At 38.9% G+C, this 18,110-nt stretch overlaps 1 protein-coding gene across 1 annotated transcript in view; it reads right to left on the bottom strand.

Moving 5' to 3' along the window:
* The window catches only part of apln (apelin), a 47,194-nt gene that overhangs the window by 13,071 nt on the left and 16,013 nt on the right, over window positions 1-18,110 (bottom strand). Inside the window, exon 2 of the mRNA XM_015607153.3 lies at window positions 1,057-1,229. Within this exon, the coding sequence (XP_015462639.3) occupies window positions 1,063-1,229 (167 nt within the window). The 3' untranslated portion in view covers window positions 1,057-1,062. The remainder of the gene's footprint in view (window positions 1-1,056; window positions 1,230-18,110) is intronic.

The raw sequence follows: 18,110 nt of genomic DNA, 5'->3' as shown, positions 1-18,110 counted from the left end.
TCTGACTTCTCTAATCTGTTTGATCTTCCTAAAAATCACAGAATAGTTCTTTATAGTTCTGTATATGTGCTGGTTTTAGCGATTAAAGTAGTAGCTGGATTAAAATGCCTTATATGGGGCCATCATTGGGATTTACATACTGTATCGACCTATGGTAGAATATAATGTATGGACATGAACTCAATTTACTTCAATTTAAGTTTTTGCAGACCTCAGTATTATTCACTATATCTTTTATGACAAGTGAATTACATTAGTGTAAAAAATGCATAATGTTGATTTCTTTGTTTTGTTTTTAGTGGTTTTATTTTATTTGTTTTGGATGTTTCTCAATTTTTCTAATCACTCATAAATAGCAGAATAAGAGCCTTGATAAATATAACTTGACTAAATATACTGTATGCATAAAATAGTACTTTTTATATTTGTTTAGCATGTGGAGCCCATTAAAGTGACAATCTGTATGTTTTGGGGATTTGGAGACCTCTCTGGTGAGAATGTGCAATTGCAGAGGGCATGCATAAGAGTACTTTTAAAGTAAAATACGGAATGACTGAAAAAATTTGAAAATTTGATATGTTTTAGTTCTTTGTTTTATTTAATTTGCTGACATATTGTAAAAACAAAGCAATTATATCCAGCAAACCTACCAGACTACTCTGTTTTTAGAGATTTTAATGATCGTATTATACAGTATTAGGCTTGGCAGGGAAGTTTTGGCAGGACACTAATGCCATTCATTTGAATATTGTGGCCCCTCCCAACTCAGAAATCATGTTATTTTCAAGTTGAAGAAACAAATCTTAGGGACTGCTGCTTTAATGTGAATCATTATGGATTTTAACACAATTTATGTTCCATTAAAAGTATATTTAAGAGTGTCATTGCATAGCATTTCATTATGCTATTATATTCTTATTATATCAGTGACATACAATGCTTTTAAAGTGACTTTACTACCGTTTTACTGCTGTTATTTCTAGGACAATATATCGTAAATGATCGTGACAGGCCTGACTTTGTCCGTTGTTCCAGTTTTAAGTGTTAGAAACTGACCTTGCTCTAAAACGGCATGGGTCCCTTGTGGGACAGGCGAGGCCGAGGGCGTCTCCTCCTCCAGCTGGAGGGTCTTTGGCTCCGCCCGGCTCGGGCCTGGTTCTGCCGGAGTGGAGTCCGCATGCTCCCCACCTCCTCCAGCTCCTTGCTATGCTCGGTGGAGGCCATTGGACCTGCGGGTGGAAAAAGAGCCGGTCAGTTTAGAGAGAAATGCTCAAAATGTGCAAGAAAACAAGTCGTAATTGCTTTAGTTAAAGCTTAAATGACCTGGAAGAGCTCACAGACTGAAATAATCACACACTATAAAATATGCAACAGCTGCTACCCTGCTGCTCTCAATCTGCATGGAAAGAAATTAAGACTGTTCGGTTCTAGATCCAGATACTCTATCTGTCTGCAGGGCAGCCGGTGTGGATTCAGGTATACACCTTTCAGTAATGGTATATACGTTTCTGCTGCAGTGCGTTCAGTTCTGATTCAGTTGCTGTTGTTTTCTAGTCATGAAAAAAGACTTGATTGATTTCGTATATACTTGGCTCTTCACCAGGGCCATTTCAAGGCTTTTGCGGGCCCCAAGCAAAATGTACCCCACTACATACCACCACCACCCATGTTAGAAAGTAAAATACAACTCTGGAAAAATATGAGAGCACTTAAAAATGAATCAAAGACGGGTTTCTTTGATTTTAACAAATTGAAAACCTCTGGAATATAACAAAGAGGAAGATGGATGATCACCATCAAACCACTAAGCTGAACTGCTTGAATATTTGCACCAGGAGTAAAGCAGCATAAAGTTATCCAAAAGCAGTGTGGAAGACTGGTGGAGGAGAACATGATGCCAAGATGCATAAAAAGTGTGATTAAAAACCAATGATATCCTACCAATGCAATCTTTGCATTATTTGAGATCTGAAAGCTCTGCATCTTTTTTAGTTATTTCAGTCATTTCTCATTTTCTGTAAATAAATGCTCTAAATGAGAATATTTTTATTTGGAATTTGGGAGAAATGTTGTCTGTAGTTTATAGAATAAAACAACAATGTTCATTTTACTCAAACATAAACCTATAAATAGCAAAATCAGAGAAACTGATTGAGAAACTGAAGTGCTCTCTGATTTTGGTATTTATAGGTTTATGTTTGAGTAAAATGAACATTGTTGTTTTATTTTATAAACTACAGACAACATTTCTCCCAAATTCTAAATAAAAATATTCTCATTTAGAGAATTTATTTGCAAAATATATGAAATGGCAGAAATAAGAAAAAGGTGCAGAGCTTTCAGACCTCAAATAATGCAAAGAAAACAAGTTCATATTTATAAAGTTTTAAGAGTTCAGAAATCAATATTTGGTGCAATAATCCTGTTTTTTGATCACAGTTTTTTCATGCATCTTGGCATCATGTTCTCCTCCACCAGTCTTACACACTGCTTTTGGATAACTTTATGCTGCTTTACTCCTGGTGCAAAAATTCAAGCAGTTCAGTTTGGTGGTTTGATGGTTTGTGATCATCCAGCTTCCTCTTGATTATATTCCAGAGGTTTTCAATTTGGTAAAAATCAAAGAAACTCTTCATTTTTAGTGCTCTCTTATTTTTTTCCAGAGCTGTTTATGTTTTTGAGTATGGAGGAGTGCGTGTGTGTGTTCACCAAATCTTCTGAATTTGCCCAGATGTTTTAAGTCATCTCTCAATAAGGGTGGTTAGATCTCTTAAGCCAGGCTTGTACTCTCGAGAGCGATCCACATCCCACTAACCTTTCACCTCCGCAGGAAATCAAAGTCCTCCTCCCGGGTATTTGGGGGTTGTGTGTGTGTGTGTGTGTGTGTGTGTGGGGGGGGGGGTTATAGTCATCTGTGCTCTCATATCTGATCTGTCTGATCTCTGATCTCTTTCAACCACTGATCTCCTCTTTTCTGAGGGGTTTCTGAGACTTCCTTGGTGAAGGAGCCAAAGACAGAGTCCAGTATTGCACTAAATTGCATGAAAATGGAAAATTAACCTCTTCGGACCCAAACAGAGAGGAAGATTTAATAATCTGGACAAATTAGGATTCATTAAACTAGAGCAGCTTTGGGTTGTAAAGATTTAGCTGCAGAGTCAATGGTCATTTCTGAATGGGTGTTCTGAGTTCTGAGTGACCACTGTGTTTACTGTTGGCTACATCATTTTCTTTTTGGTGTTTTTTTAAATCAGTTTTTATCCTTTTTTATCAGTACAGGGTTCATACGGTCATGAAAAATCTGGAAAATTCATGGAATTTGAAAATAGCAACTTCCAGGAATGGAAGTTTTGGAAAAATAAAAATACTCAGAAAGTTTTGGAAAAGTTTTTTATGTGTTTTCGTTTATCAATTGAGAAAATCTATTTTGAGTTCCCAAATACGTCAGTTCAGAGTTAGTTCAGTAATTTAGCCCTAAACAATGGAACTCTCAGGATCTGACACAAATTTTATTATTAAAGATTGTGTGTCAACATTTTATCTGATTAATCTGAGACCCACTATAATCCATTTGAATCACAGTTTTAGTTCTTTTTCCCTTTGGGTTTTATTCCATGTCCATGTCTGCACTGGTGTTTTAAAAATCGTATGAATTTTTGGAATAGTCCAGAGTACTGGTCAGTCCGCTGCAGGTGTGAAAGCTATCTGCTCCTGTTGCCACGTGTAGGGTTGCATGATTGGGTTATTTTTTTGTAACTGCTTCACATTATGGTATTCTATGGTAAACTCATGTATTCTGGACTGAACACGTGGGAAAACAACAGACATTCAAAAAACTTGTTTTAAAAATGTCTTAAATCATTTTAAATCCATCTACCACAGGCCTTTTTCTTTATTTAGTTTATTTTCTACACTGTAGATTAATATTAAAGACATTGAAACAATTAAGGGACACAAAAGGGAGACAAAAAATTGCAACTATTGTTCAGCAGCACCTCCAGAAACTCCTTCCTTCAAGACGCTGAGAAAACTATTCCAGGTGACTCTCTCTCATGAAGACACTGAGATTAAAAAAAATCTCACCAAGTGTGCAGATCTGACCTCAAAGATAAATGTAAACTTATCTAATCTAAAGTATAAAACATATCGTTGCTGTCCAATAAAAAAAACTTATCTCCAAAACAGCAACTTTACAGGAGAGAGAAAAAACCTTGTAAACTTTCAATGGAAGTCAGTGTAAAAAAGAGTTTATTTCAGGTCATTCTGGAGAGTTTCTATTGGTTCATTCATCACGAAATTGTGGCACAGTGTAAGAGACAGTTTGTCTTTTCTAATTTTGTAGTAAACTAGAAATCGACAAAAATGGAGATAAGTGTTTTTTTTATAGGACAGTGACGATATTCTATTTTAACACTTTTTGTTCAATGTAAAAAATCTTAAAACAAAATAAAGCATGTTAAATTAGAAGAGATGTGTACAAAATTTTGAATGGTACTGTATTTTTGTTTGAAATATTGGCTTACTGTAAAGGCTGTACACTTAATATTGGTGTCGATTGCCTTTCGCTACTTAATTATTGTCTTAATTTTTATCTCTAATTGATATTAAAAAGTCTTATATCTAATTTCCCCATACCTTCAGATACACAGTTAAAGGGTAAATAGAAACCTCTGCAGCAGATTGAATGTAGTTCTGTGTAAATCTAAACCTAAATGAACTAAACTGGATGAGAAGAGCTTAAAGACGAGATCATTAATCAATCTCGTTTCTCATTGGGGATTCGGTAAACGTCCGGCCGCTGCTTTCACTCAGGTCCTTTAACATCATCATATAATATAAACCCTCCCATTCATCAGAGCAGCCCCCAATTATTTCCTCACATCCTCACAGCTCTGTAAATTCATCTCCCTCCTGCAGCTCGTCCTCCTGCTTTAACCTCTGCATCCGTCTCTGTCACGACGTCCAGCTGATAAACCCCCAACAACCCCCACCAACCCCCCCCCCGCCTGTAAAACAGGCATCTCTCAGAGAGCACTCAGAGTAAACACACTCTCCCATTAAACTTCTCCTGTTAAGAAAGTGAGTGACATCACTCACGCAGGATCAACACATTCCTAACATCTCCCACCAACAGACCACCTTTATTCCCATCCTTCAGAGAGCAAAGGGTGAATATATATCCCTTTAAAGACAGCAGAGCCTTTGTTTGCTTTAATTTAGACAACTTTTATACTTATAACAGACAGTGTGCTTTATTTAAGCATTTATTACTTTATTCATAAAGAAAAAAGTATTATATATATATTATATATATATTTTTTTTTATTTAATAGATTTAAAATTGAAATTGAAGGGTGCACAAATTTACAAAAAGGACATGGACCAGATATATTCCATAAGTAAATAATAGTCCTAAGGGGCCTACACAATTAATAATCTTTCATTAATACTTCTTTCTATCGTTCAGTCCACTCCTGATCAGTTCAGTTAATTTCAGCCCTCTCCACATTTTCTCTCTCTCCAGCTCAACCATCTCTTCTACCCCTTCTAAATAATACATTACATTACATTATAATACATTACCACAATACTTGAGATGTAAACAAATTCTAACAAACCCTAAAACTAGCCCTGAACTAATAGAGTTTGGAAATGATAGTTATTGGCTGATCAGGCACATTAGGGCAGGGCATTATATATATATATATATGTAGATTTTTCTCAAACCCTGAATATCTATCTAGCTAATTCTAAAGTTAAGCTAACTGAGTCACAAGCTATATTTTATTAAACACACAGTGGGTTTAATTTATGTTTTGATTCAGAGAAGAGTCTTTTTAACCAGCTATCAGAAACAATCTCATCACAGTTTACATGGTTAATTACCTTTCTTTTAGAAAAATCTCCGTATATCCAGATTAGTTTTAACGACAGCTGCTCTGACTAGCTGCCTGAACTCACAGCGAGGGGAGGGGCGGGGCTTCCCGCACACTAAACTGCGCTCCGCAAAACCAGCTAGCTGATTGGCTGTTTCTCCTGAAAGGCGGGACTTTCTCCTTGAACCGGCACCACGATTGGTTAAGAGACACACAGCGGTCAGTGCATTGTCGCCTGTGGCCTATATATTTTTTTATTCAGTATAATACGGGAAATTTACGGGAAAATACTAATACGGGAGGACGGCGGGAAAGAGGAGTAAAATACGGTAGTTTCCTGGCCAAAACGGGAGACGTGACAGGTATGGTAATGATAAATAAAAACTTGAGTTAGTATAAATTAAAACATCAAGTTATTACAACTAAAAGGGAACTTGATTTATTTGTAAGGTAGCCCAGGGGGAATCACTACACACTGATGGTGAGTGTTAGTCAGAAACTGTTGGACACACCCAGTATGCAAATAGATTGTGCCAAAAGCCAATGGAAAAGAAGCTGCCAATGGCAACAGACTAAACTCAGTTATTATAAGTTGGTTCAACTCAAAGATCTCAGTTTGAATAGTACAGTATATGTGCCCACAAATGTTCAACTAACTCAAAATAGTTGAGTATTGTTTAGAAATATCAAATTTTATGTAAAACAGACTTAAATCATTTGAGTTCAAACAACATATAAGTTTACAGTGCAATAGGCAGAAATAATACATACATTACCATTAAAAAACGTTTTGACATTATTTAGTAAACAGAAAATTGTTAAACAATCCAGAATATATTTTTATATATATTTTAGATTCTTTAAAAGTAGCACTGCTTGCTTATATAGAGACACCTTTCCACATTCTCAGCCAGTTTTATGATGTAGAGTCACCTGGAATTCAGGCTTTCAGTTAACAGCTGTGCTGAACTCATCAAGAGTTAATTACTTAAATTTCTTGCAGTAATTTTAATGTTTTTAACTAAGTAAAGAAAAAAATGACTTTAAGAATGGAAGGGTGATCAATCTACAACAATTTCAAGACCATCAAAAACAATATGATGAAACTGGCACTCATCAGGATGCCCTAGAAAAGGAAGAGCAAGAGTTTCCTCTGTTGTACAGGATAAGTTCATCAGAGTTACCAGCCTCAGAAACTGCAAGTTAACAGCTTCCATTTATTTACAGTAAGCTAAGATTTCCAATATTTTGTCTTAGGTTGTCTAAGTTTTCAGTAAAGTTTCTCCAGTAGTAAGGCTGGGTGCAGCAGCATTAGTATTAGCATTAGCCACTAACTGCAGCGCTATCAGGACGTAAATGCTGCCCAATAGCACTAGACAGGGAACAACTGAGTGTTCCAGTAACCCAGGACACGATCAGCTAGCAGTTTGTCCCACATAGCTTGTTTTAACACAGCAAATAAGCAGACTACAGTCTAATATATTCGTTTCTGAATGCGGTTAACCAAGCACTGCGGATAGCGGCTAATGCTAATGCTGCTGCACCTAGCCTTAATACCTTACTGGTAGAATTCATACATAAGGAGTACCGGATTATAAGGTGCACTGTTGAATTTTGGGAAATTAAAGGGTTTTAAGTGCGCCTTATAGTCCGAAAAATATGGTATGTAATTTATTTTACCCCAATCTTCAATACACAGATGATTATTAATATCATGCCATGTTATTATGTCATTATTGTTTTCTGGAGGAATGTGGATTTAAAAAAATCCTGCCTTTTTATATCACAACATCAGTGTTTTTATCAACATTGTTCAGCCTCATGACCTCTACATTAAACTCTAGCGTTTTGGCATATGGGAACATATGGAGCAGGATGCTGGAGCTCAGCCAAGCCTTTAAAAGTGAGAAGTTGACACTTGAGCTGAGACTAATTCATAACCATAGCTAATGTCAGAACTGTTGTTAGCTGACTTCCTGTCAAGCGGTTTGTGAATAATAACAAAGGCAGCTTTGTATCGAACATAATTCAAAACACACTCATGCTATCAGTGCCAGAACCAATTAGTTTGGGTTTCACCCGAAATGAAAAGCCACTGTTACTGGTACTGTTTAACCACTGCGTCAAACTGTTTGTATGTTAATGAGTGTACTTAAACCACAGAAGCATGACCCACTGTTTCACTGAACCACTGGGAAGGATAATACTGCTGAATGCATTACCTATGAATCCGCTTATGGTTTACGCGAGCATTCCTCAGTCAGAAATCTGTAGAGCAGTGTCTCTCACACATTTTAAAACCATATACCATCCAAAATCAAACTGAAACTTACACAAAAAAAAAACACCTACTGAGGCTACTGCGTGATTCTTGTTGACTTTTACAAGCTACAAATGATTGTCAGTAAGGTGTATGCCAACTGAGATATCTCTAAAAGCTTGAGAAAAGCTTGAGGAAGCTTGAGGGAAATAGCAGGACGATTTAAAGAACTACTGTGTATACTGTACATGGCCTCCCTTAAACCATAGGTTAATCATTCAACCTTTAATTATAACACAAAAACATTTGGGAACTAGGGAGTTCTACAGGGTTCTATTGTAGGACCTAATTATTTAAAGTTAATAATAATTATAATTCTGTAGTTTTTTTATGAGAGTAAAGAACTTCCATATAGCAACCAATGGAAATTTATTGTAACCAATGGGAAACTTGAGAAACCTTACAGATTTCAATCATTAACGTTTTTGTTGTAAATGAGGTCATATAGTATGCTGCAGGTGTGAAAGCTATCTGCTCCTGTTGCCATGTGTCGGGTTGCATGATTGCTCTGTCTTCAGGTGTTTCTTAAAAATAGCAAGGGATGCTCTTTACTTGAAAGATTTAATATATAAAGCGCATTGGGTTATAAGGCGTACTGTTGATTTTTGGGACATTAAAGGGTTTTAAGTGATAAACCTTGATTTTAGGATTTTAGGTCGATCGGGCATTGGTAGTCTACTCTGGTTTCGCTCCAAAACAGCTTTTACACACAACCAAATGTATCGAATCTGTGGAAAAAACATTTCCGATTTTAATTTGTTAGAAGCGTAGAAAGGCTCTATTGCATATTTGCCTTTAAAAACTTGGGAAAATATAACTGCAAAACAAATTTTCCCCAATATGCTCCATAATCCTGCCATTATCCTCTTGTAATTGTACCAGAAATAGTTCAGTTAATTCTGCCTGCATTCAGCTGATTCAGCTGGGTTTGTTTCAAGTAGTCCCTGGTGCAGGCAGTCTACTGCAGGTTTGGAAGCTATCCGCTCCTGTTGCCATGTGTAGGGTTGCATGATTGGGTTATTTTGGAACCTGACTGCTTCATGCAATGGTGCAGACTCATGTATTCTGGACATATTCTGGAAGTATGAAAACTTAGTCATCTCTTATTCGCCAGGGTATAGACCATTTTCCCAGTTTCTTCTTTCTCGCCAGACTTCTGAAGGTGTTTCAGGAACATCAGAGAAAAAACAGACTGAAAAACAGAGTCTTAGCCCTGCTCTACCTGTCAGAGAAGCCCATCATTCAGGCCCGCACATCCCTCGCAACATGACAGGAGGAATAGCGCCCAAGCGTCTCTGAGGGGGCAAACACTCCCGGATTGATGGAGCCGAGCAGCCGGGAGAGGCCGTAATTACACCTGGACAGCTGGAGCCCAACCCGAGTACATCACCGCGCTCCTCTCCCCCTGCTCAGCCTGTCATAACCCCTCTCCATAATGAGACAATTTAGACGTTTCCTGCCATCACAAGCTGCCTGCCATCGCTCAGCTTTGTGTAGGGAGCACATCTCAGTCTGGGCTGGAGGAAAACGTGTAATGAAAGCTGCTAAAAATAAAATCTCGGGCGCTATAAGATCCGCGGTTATGAATTAACTCTTAACGCCTGGAGGAAAACTTCAGGTCAGACAGATTTGCTAAGCGTCAGGGGGATGTCTATTTAAAGCAGCAGAATCACAGCCATTGACTATTTTACAACTCTTGGCTCCGTCTCAAACCACACAGGCCTTTAGAGAGCTCTGGGGAACGCGACATCCGTTTGTATGAGGTCACGAATGTATAAAGCAACAAAGACAAAGTTGATACCAGTGGCTCTAATGTAATTGTAACATGGAGGAGGAGGCCGGATGCAAATGCAAGTCATATTTATTTTTAGACATGACAAAAAAAGCAAACCAAAAACTGAGACAAAGAAAACACTTAAATTAAACACTTAAAGACTATAAAACAAAAGATAAACTAGGTCTTGAGAAGCAAGGAACAAAACACTATAAAGATAACAAACCAGAACTGTAGACCAAAATAACAAACACACGGGACAAGGTCAAACAAAAAGCGCGACAGAGAACAATGGACCACATGAGGTATTTATACACAGGCACACACTAGGGACACCTGTGGAAGTAATGAGGGGGCGGAGTTACAAATGAGACACAAGGTGACAACACTAATGGCTTGGGCAGGGCTAGGGCGGGGCTAGGGCGGAGACAGAACAATAACAAAACAATGCCATGTGCTCAAAAAAGCACATGGCTGGAAACACAAGACAGGAAAACAGGGGGGCAGGAGCACAAGAGACCAAATGAGGGAGACAGACATGGGCTAAACTGTGACAGTAATACAGTAGATGAGATGAGCGTGCAGATTTAAATATTATGAATATAATATTTAACAGACCAATCCTTCATCAAATTCACTGCAGAATAAAAGTAAGGAGATTTCAGGAGAAGGTTTCAGACAAGGTGTAGAGAGTTTTGGAGCGAACCACAATAAGCTACCGATCCCTAATCCTCTTGAAATCAGGGTTTGTTTCAAGTAGTTCCTGGTGCGGTCAGTCTACTGCAAGTGTGGAAGCTATCCGCTCCTGTTGCCATGTGTAGGGTTGCATGATTGGATTATTCCGTTTGTATGAGGCCACAAATGTATGAAGAGAAAAGATAAAGGTGATAACAGTGATACAGTAGATGAGATGAGCGTGCAAATATAACTAAATATAATATTTATCAGACCAATCCTTCATCAAATTCACTGCAGAATAAAAGTAAGGAGATTTTTTTTAAGGTTTATAAAATGATAAAATTAACACCAAGTCCCTTGCATTGCATTAAACAACCAAGAAACCATAAGGCAACATGCTGCCACTTCCCATGCCATGCTTTCTCATTATACTACCATTCTTACCTGAAGACTCTGTTTGTTCGTCCAAATTGCACACTAATTAACAACTGATACTAACTAGTTTTTGAGTATGAAGTATGAAGTATGTAGTAGTGTAAATAAAATGTCTTAATAGTTTTGAATAGATTTGGAAAGAAAATTGCAGTTGGTGGCATCCAGAAAACTTGCAGTGATAAATAAATTGGCATAGCAAAAGCATTATAGTCACTGTTAGTACTAATAGTACTATAAGAGTTAGCATTTTGATATTTTGTGTAGTAACCTGATAAACCCATTCTAATAAGATTAGTATATAGTCTATACCTATATGTACTAGTGCATCTCAAAAAATTTGAATATCAATGAAAAATTACTTTATTTCAGTAATTCAGTTCAAAATGTGAAACTCATATATTATATAGATGTATTAAACACAGAGTGATCTATTATAAATGTTTATTTCTTTTATTGTTGATGATTATGGCTTACAGCCAAGGAAAACCCAAAAATCTGAAAATTGTCTCAGAAAATTAGAATATTAAATAAGACCTTTTGGTGCTTTTGACAGTGTGGGCAGTGTGCCAAGTCCTGCTGGAAAATGAAATCTGACTTTGCACTAGTGTGTTATTGGTGTGTGTAGTAGACAATTGGAACACAGCCTTAATCTCAAACCAAATACTTAATTGCAGCTTTGAGTTTTACCTTGTCCAAAACTTAAGCAATCAATCAATTAACGCTGCATCATTCCTAGTTATGAAATCTGACTTGCAATCTAAACAGAACACAACAGAAGTCCCAGTCTTTAAGAAACAGTGCATTTTCGGGAATATGTCAATTCAACTTCCATAAACGCCTTTTTTTGTAGCACCAGCGCAGAAGATGGCTGTTCAGCCATGACTGAGCTCGCTGTGTCCGTCCTCCAGAGTCATGATGAATAGCCAGAAGTGCTGCTATTTCATTCTCTGCTCTCTGCTTCGCTGCTCTCCTTGGGTGCTATCCATTATGTTGGCTTTTTCACTTGGCTACCTCACTCCTGTTGGGCGTAGCGAAGCTGATAGCCTGTCTCTCTAAATCCCCACACTGTCTCTCGCGTGGACGGCTCGCGCTCCTTCCCCGGCTCGTCTGGAGGAGAGGTGACGGCTCAGGCCACGGAAGAGTTATGAGGAGACTGCTGAGTTTGTGGTGTGATCTATTGAATTCATAAGACCGGCCTAAATTCACAATATGTCCACTATATATAAACCTGTATAAACACCCTGAACCACAGAAACAGTCACGAATCACCCAGAAAGACGGACACACGATCGTTATTAGGAACACATTAGAGAGACGCGGTCCGTTTTTTTGGACGGCGGAAGGGCCAGATGGGTTTAATCTGTTTGCCACTACTCCAGGAAATGAGAGATTAGATCTACTTATGTGCAAAGCAGAACCAGGTGAGGACGCCGCGGCGTTTCCGTATAGGGAGATGTATTACATGCCTTTTCACTCCTCGAGCTCGACCTCTGATACTCACCCCCACCCGCCCGCCCGCCCGCCGCTGCCCGGCCTCAATCATCTGCAGGTAATAGAGAATCAATATGCTGTATAATTGGATTGTCTCTGTTTGAACATTAAAATTGACTCGCTTAGTTTCCTTATGAAAGTCGCTACAGGGCTATTGATTTATTGTCAGCCTCTGTGCAATGAATTCTACCTGCATTATCCGTCCTTTTTCTTGCCTTTTTCATCATTTTTCTTTCCTTTTCTGGATACATAATCTCACTGCTCAAACACGTCTTATTACTGCTTAAACACGTCCGCTATTATACTGGCCAATTTAGTCACCATAATAAAAAATAGTAGATAGTACACTTTAGATCAGGGGTCGGCAATAGGTGGCATGAAAAATCTGGCCTGTGAGGTTGTTTGAAATATAATGAACGATAATGAAAAAAAATAAAAATAAAATGCCTCTCTGGTGAGCTTTTGTTTACATTCCTCCCCTGTCTCTCGCTCCCTTTCTTGTTTCTTGTTTTTTTGCCCATTTTCAGGCTCCCTATCTCCTTATAAGGGCGTTTTTCCCAGCCCTGTCCCGGCCAGTTCACTAGCATGGGTTCGATCCCGCGTGTGGAGCGGTGTGTTTATTTATTTATTTATTTATTCTCTTTTCCTGGCTTTACTGTGTATGTGTTTTTTTCATAGCACTGGTGGATCAAATCCAAAGGGTTAAAGCAGTAGTGAGAGATAAAAACAAGCATAATGCAGTCACTCTCTCTACACACAGCATCAAGAGCGAGAGAGACGAGAGACAGGGGGAACAAACAAGACTACAGATACAATAGTAATACAAATAAACCAGCCATAGTGTACTTATGCACAATTAATGGGTGGCATTTGCATCTGCATGCTTTGAAACCCCAAACCTCAAACTTTATAATATGACGATTTGATACAGAATACACATGCTGCTACATCACTAATAATAACCTAGTATTCCTATAGTGCACTACTCTCTTCCCTAAACACATTTTTCTAAAAGCCATAATGACTATAATGTCCTATTATTAAAATGTTAATGTTAATAATATCATTTGGGATGCACTGGGCTGTTCCCTAGTGTTTCAGCTGCATATATGCCCCATTATAAATGAATGTATTTTAATAGCTACAGTGTAAATATATTAAATAGGCTTAGTTAGACTGGAGTTTGTCTGGAGTTCTCTTGAGTCTTGAGGGAGGGGGGCGTGACGTGTGCAGGCATGATGGATCACAGTATAAACCAATAGGGAGTCGGAATGGTATATGTTTACACTTCTCTACATCCAATTACAATCAGATTCACTCTATCTGGATGGAGAGATTTATCTGGATAGGGGTTTTATTGTGTCAAAATGTAAGAAGTAGAAGTAAAAAGTAATTTGAAAATAAATAATTACTTCAGTAAAGTATAGATACCCAACCTCATTTCCAACTGTTTGTGCTGCTGAGAGCGTGTATTCCTGTATACGAGAGAGAGAGAGCACAGGGGTGTGGATCCCCATGGGTGTGTAACCATAGCTGGCAGTGCGTGACGTCAGAGCCGTGATACCCAGCGTCTCGGAAGACCTTCATTCATTAAACTGAGAGAGAGAGAGAGAGAGAGAGAGAGAGAGAGAGAGAGCACTCATGCTCTGGCTGCCTCTCTCGTTTTTCTCTTCTACTCGCATACAGTATCTATTCCAAGCTCAGTATTATGAAGGCTGCCAAAACACCCTCCTCTTAGTCATAGCGGATCATGGACATTGTCTCCTTAATGATGCATGGGAATTAAGACGCTCGTTAAGAAAAAGCCGCAGATTAGACACAGCTCTCTATAAGCCCCTCTTACAGCGTGCCTCATTACTCAGGAATTAGAGTCAGGAATACACTACAGAAACTAAATCAGCGGTAAAGTTTTATTTAGTATAACAGCTTCAAATTTTCAGTAAAAATAATAATAATTAAAATAAAATCTTTTATTTTTTGTCTCTATTGGAAACAGCAGTAACTTTCCAAGACTCAAAAGTCATAATACCAAGGCTAATTAATAAATATTAATACTAATGATGTAACAAACAATAATGTGATTCAACAAAAAAAATACTACAACACAATATTAATGCATCTACAGTATCAACCTAACACATGTAATTAATCTGGAATAATTAATGTGTTCCTTTTTTTATGCAAAAGAACTTCCCATAAATCACTTTTTTTTTTACAGAGCTTAGTGATATACAGTATTAGCATGTATTAGTATTAGTATAATCTATTTATATGGATTAAATCTCATAACTAACTCTCTCTGTTTTAAACCTTCTTCTTCTTCTTCTTCTTCTTCTTCTTCTTCACTCTCTCCTTCTCCCTCTTCTTCTCACACAAACCCTCACATAAATCTTACACCCTGTGCTCATCGCTATCTAACACCCCACCAACAGTCTATTTTCACGTCTTCTGCCTAGATTGTTTAAATAGCTACAGTGCTTAATATATGCTAAATATCTGTCTAGAGTGATCTGGAAGTGAGGTGTGTTCAGGTAGATTTATGGTGTATTGCTATCTTGGCAACAGAAAACATTGCTGCTCCCCTAAATGACATTGCTGTTCCTGCGCACCTTCACAGCGTGAACGAGCAGGTCAGTTTCCTCTGCTGATGAGTGTTGGTCAAGTCCAGGTAGCTGCACTGTTAAAATAGCAATCCGCCAAAGTCAGAGATCACCTGGCTCTTAAAGGGAATGATAAGCAAGTGACACACTGATTGATTTATTTCACACCCATAATTAAATAAGATAATTATTACATTACATATTATTTGCGTTTTTCAAGCTGTGCAAGGTGTACTTTTCCCGTCGTTATGATAGCAAAGACACACTTGACAAACCCTATATCAAGCTGCACAGTGCACAGTTGACAGCTCACCTATACAGTAGATCAACTATTAGTAGAACAAATATTCTTATATTCTTATAGCTTTACAGTAAATAACTGTAACTATATTCAAATACGAGAATGATATGACACTTCCCTTACTTTATGCTTGATATGCAAATGAAGGTGAGGATGCCACTGGTGTTCCCTGTTTGGCATGTGAAGGCATCAGCAGCCTCCCTTCATAAGCATTCTGCATTTTGATAAACCCCCAGAGCTGCAGCACTGCTTATCGCATGCCTACCAGCAGCACCGCTAGCAGCACCGCTAGCACAGGGCCTTGGCAGAAGCTGGTACCAATCTCTCGCCGACTTTCTGCCCACGTTACCATGGCAGCCGCTCTGAAAGGCGCTCAGTCAGGACTAAAGAGAATGATACTGTCAGTCGGATCTGATCAGGTTTCCAACTTTCCAGGTTTCCGAATTTCTCCGGCCACTCGCGTCTCCTGAATCCTTGATTAGCGGCCGTCAGGCCAGCCGGTTAACCCCTCGCTCTGGCGTGCGGAGGGTCGAACCCGCGGGCTGTTGGTGGGGATTGTTTTTGAAGCCTTTAGGGGGCTCTGGAGCTGTTTGATATGCAGCATTGTGCTGCCGTGATAGTACAGGGCATGGGGGGGGTAATGAAGGCCAGCTTTGTTCGCCAGTGGCTCTGGAGAGGAAGAGGGAGTGCATGAAAACTTGCCCCCTCTGTCCCGGTACACTGTCTTCCCCATCGCTCACCCTCGCGCCACAAAAGCTGCTCTACTTTGAGCTCTGAGCCCCATTACTGAACATAAAAGAACTGTACCCCACTTTAAAAGCTAAACAAAACACTGATCAAGCATCAAACAACAATACTCCCTTATCATATAGCACACTCTGTAGTTCTGTAATAATTACAGACTGTAGTTCTGTACTTCATTATCATCCTCCTTTCTCACCCTGTTCTTCAAAACTTAGCAGCTATTATTATCATTATTATTATTAGCACTGATTAGCCTGATGGTGGGGGTGTATGGGGTGTTCGTAGAGTGTGTTGTGGTGCTGGTGGTACAGTGAGTGGATCAGATACTGCAGCAGTGCTGCTGGAGTTTTTAAACGCTGTGTTCAATCACTTAATCGCTGTCCTCCACTCTATAACACACTCCTACCTACAGCTGAAACACCTTGTAGATAAATAAAGTAAAGTCAGAGACAGACGTTCTGTGGTTATTCTCTGGTCCGATTTCCATACTATACTCAGCAACCGGAGTATTAAAACATGTAGCTCAGCCAGCAGTCAGCACAACACACACTAACACACCATCACCATGCCAGTGTCTCTACAGTGCTGAGAATATTGACCCACCACCCCAATAAAAGCTGCTCTCTGGTGTTTTATTTTCTTCTGTAGGGTCTGAGTATTTAAGAACTGGTTGAAAAGATGATAATAATAATAAAGTATACAGAGAAACCGATACAGGACTACAGTATGTAATTATTATAGAACTACAAAGTGTGTCTATATGGTCACTTGAGCTCAAAACATGGATAATGTGTGTGCGAAAAAAAAGGAGGTGGTCATAATGTTATGCTTGATTGCTGTATTTTGTCATTACTTAGCTCTCTCTGATCTGATTCTATATGATCTGATCTTGTCAGACACTCTCACGGTGCTCGTCCACTGGCACTTAAGCCCAGGCGCATCACATTCATTTCAATGGAGAGAGCCGCTGCGTGCCACGGTGCATGCTGGGTTGCGTTGAACGCAGCCCCGCCCTCCGGCAAGAAAGTTGAAGAAAGACCAGGTCTCAACTTTATTCAAATAAATCCAGTCGTGCAGCGTCCAGCCAATCAGGGAACAGCAGGCTGCCACACCACACACATACGAGCCTCAAACACACACAGAACGGAATACGGATTTATTCAAGGATTCAAGGAGATTTTATTGTCATTCGCATCTTATGTGGTACATGAGGTGGAACGAAATTGTGATCTCACGATCCAGTTTACACCCAGGAGCTGTTATTAAATAGATATATAGATAAAAGTACAATAAGGAATACAATAAAAATAGAATATACAAAATAGTTAAAGATAAATACCCCAATGAAATAAATAGAAAGAGTAGACAGGTTGCAACAACAAGTCCAGAGTGCAAATGTGCTATAGCAGCATGAAATGAATTAGAGCAGTAGAAATTAAAGTGTCTCAGTGCGGGTAAAGTGACCTTGTTTGTGCAGTAATTGTCCTTGTGTGTCAGTGCAGTGTGTTGTTAAGTGGAGTTTAAGAGTCTAACAGCTTCCGGAATGAAGCTGTTTCTCAGTCTGGTTGTTTTGCACTTGATGCTCCGCAGCCTCCGTCCTGAGGGAAGCGGGACAAAAAGTGCATGTGCTGGGTGGGTGGGATCCTTCCTGATGCAGGTGGCCCTCTTCCTGCATCTGGAGGTGTAGATGTCCATGGTGCTGGGGAAGCTGACTCCAACAATCCTCACTGTGATCTATACAACTATAGATCACAGTGAGGTTTACTAAAAATGTAAAAACCTTAAATTTATGATTGACTACATCTGTTGCTGTATTTGAATTCAGACACGCCCACACGCGGCAAGCCAAGAGATTCGGCACGGCAACATGTGTTAAAGAAAAGTGCTAGTA

The sequence above is a fragment of the Astyanax mexicanus genome, chromosome 10 (genome assembly GCF_023375975.1).
Source record: "Astyanax mexicanus isolate ESR-SI-001 chromosome 10, AstMex3_surface, whole genome shotgun sequence".
Classification (NCBI taxonomy): Eukaryota; Metazoa; Chordata; class Actinopteri; order Characiformes; family Acestrorhamphidae; genus Astyanax; species Astyanax mexicanus.
The sequence above is the reverse complement of the archived record's forward strand: the minus strand, read 5'-3'. Positions and strand labels throughout refer to the sequence as shown.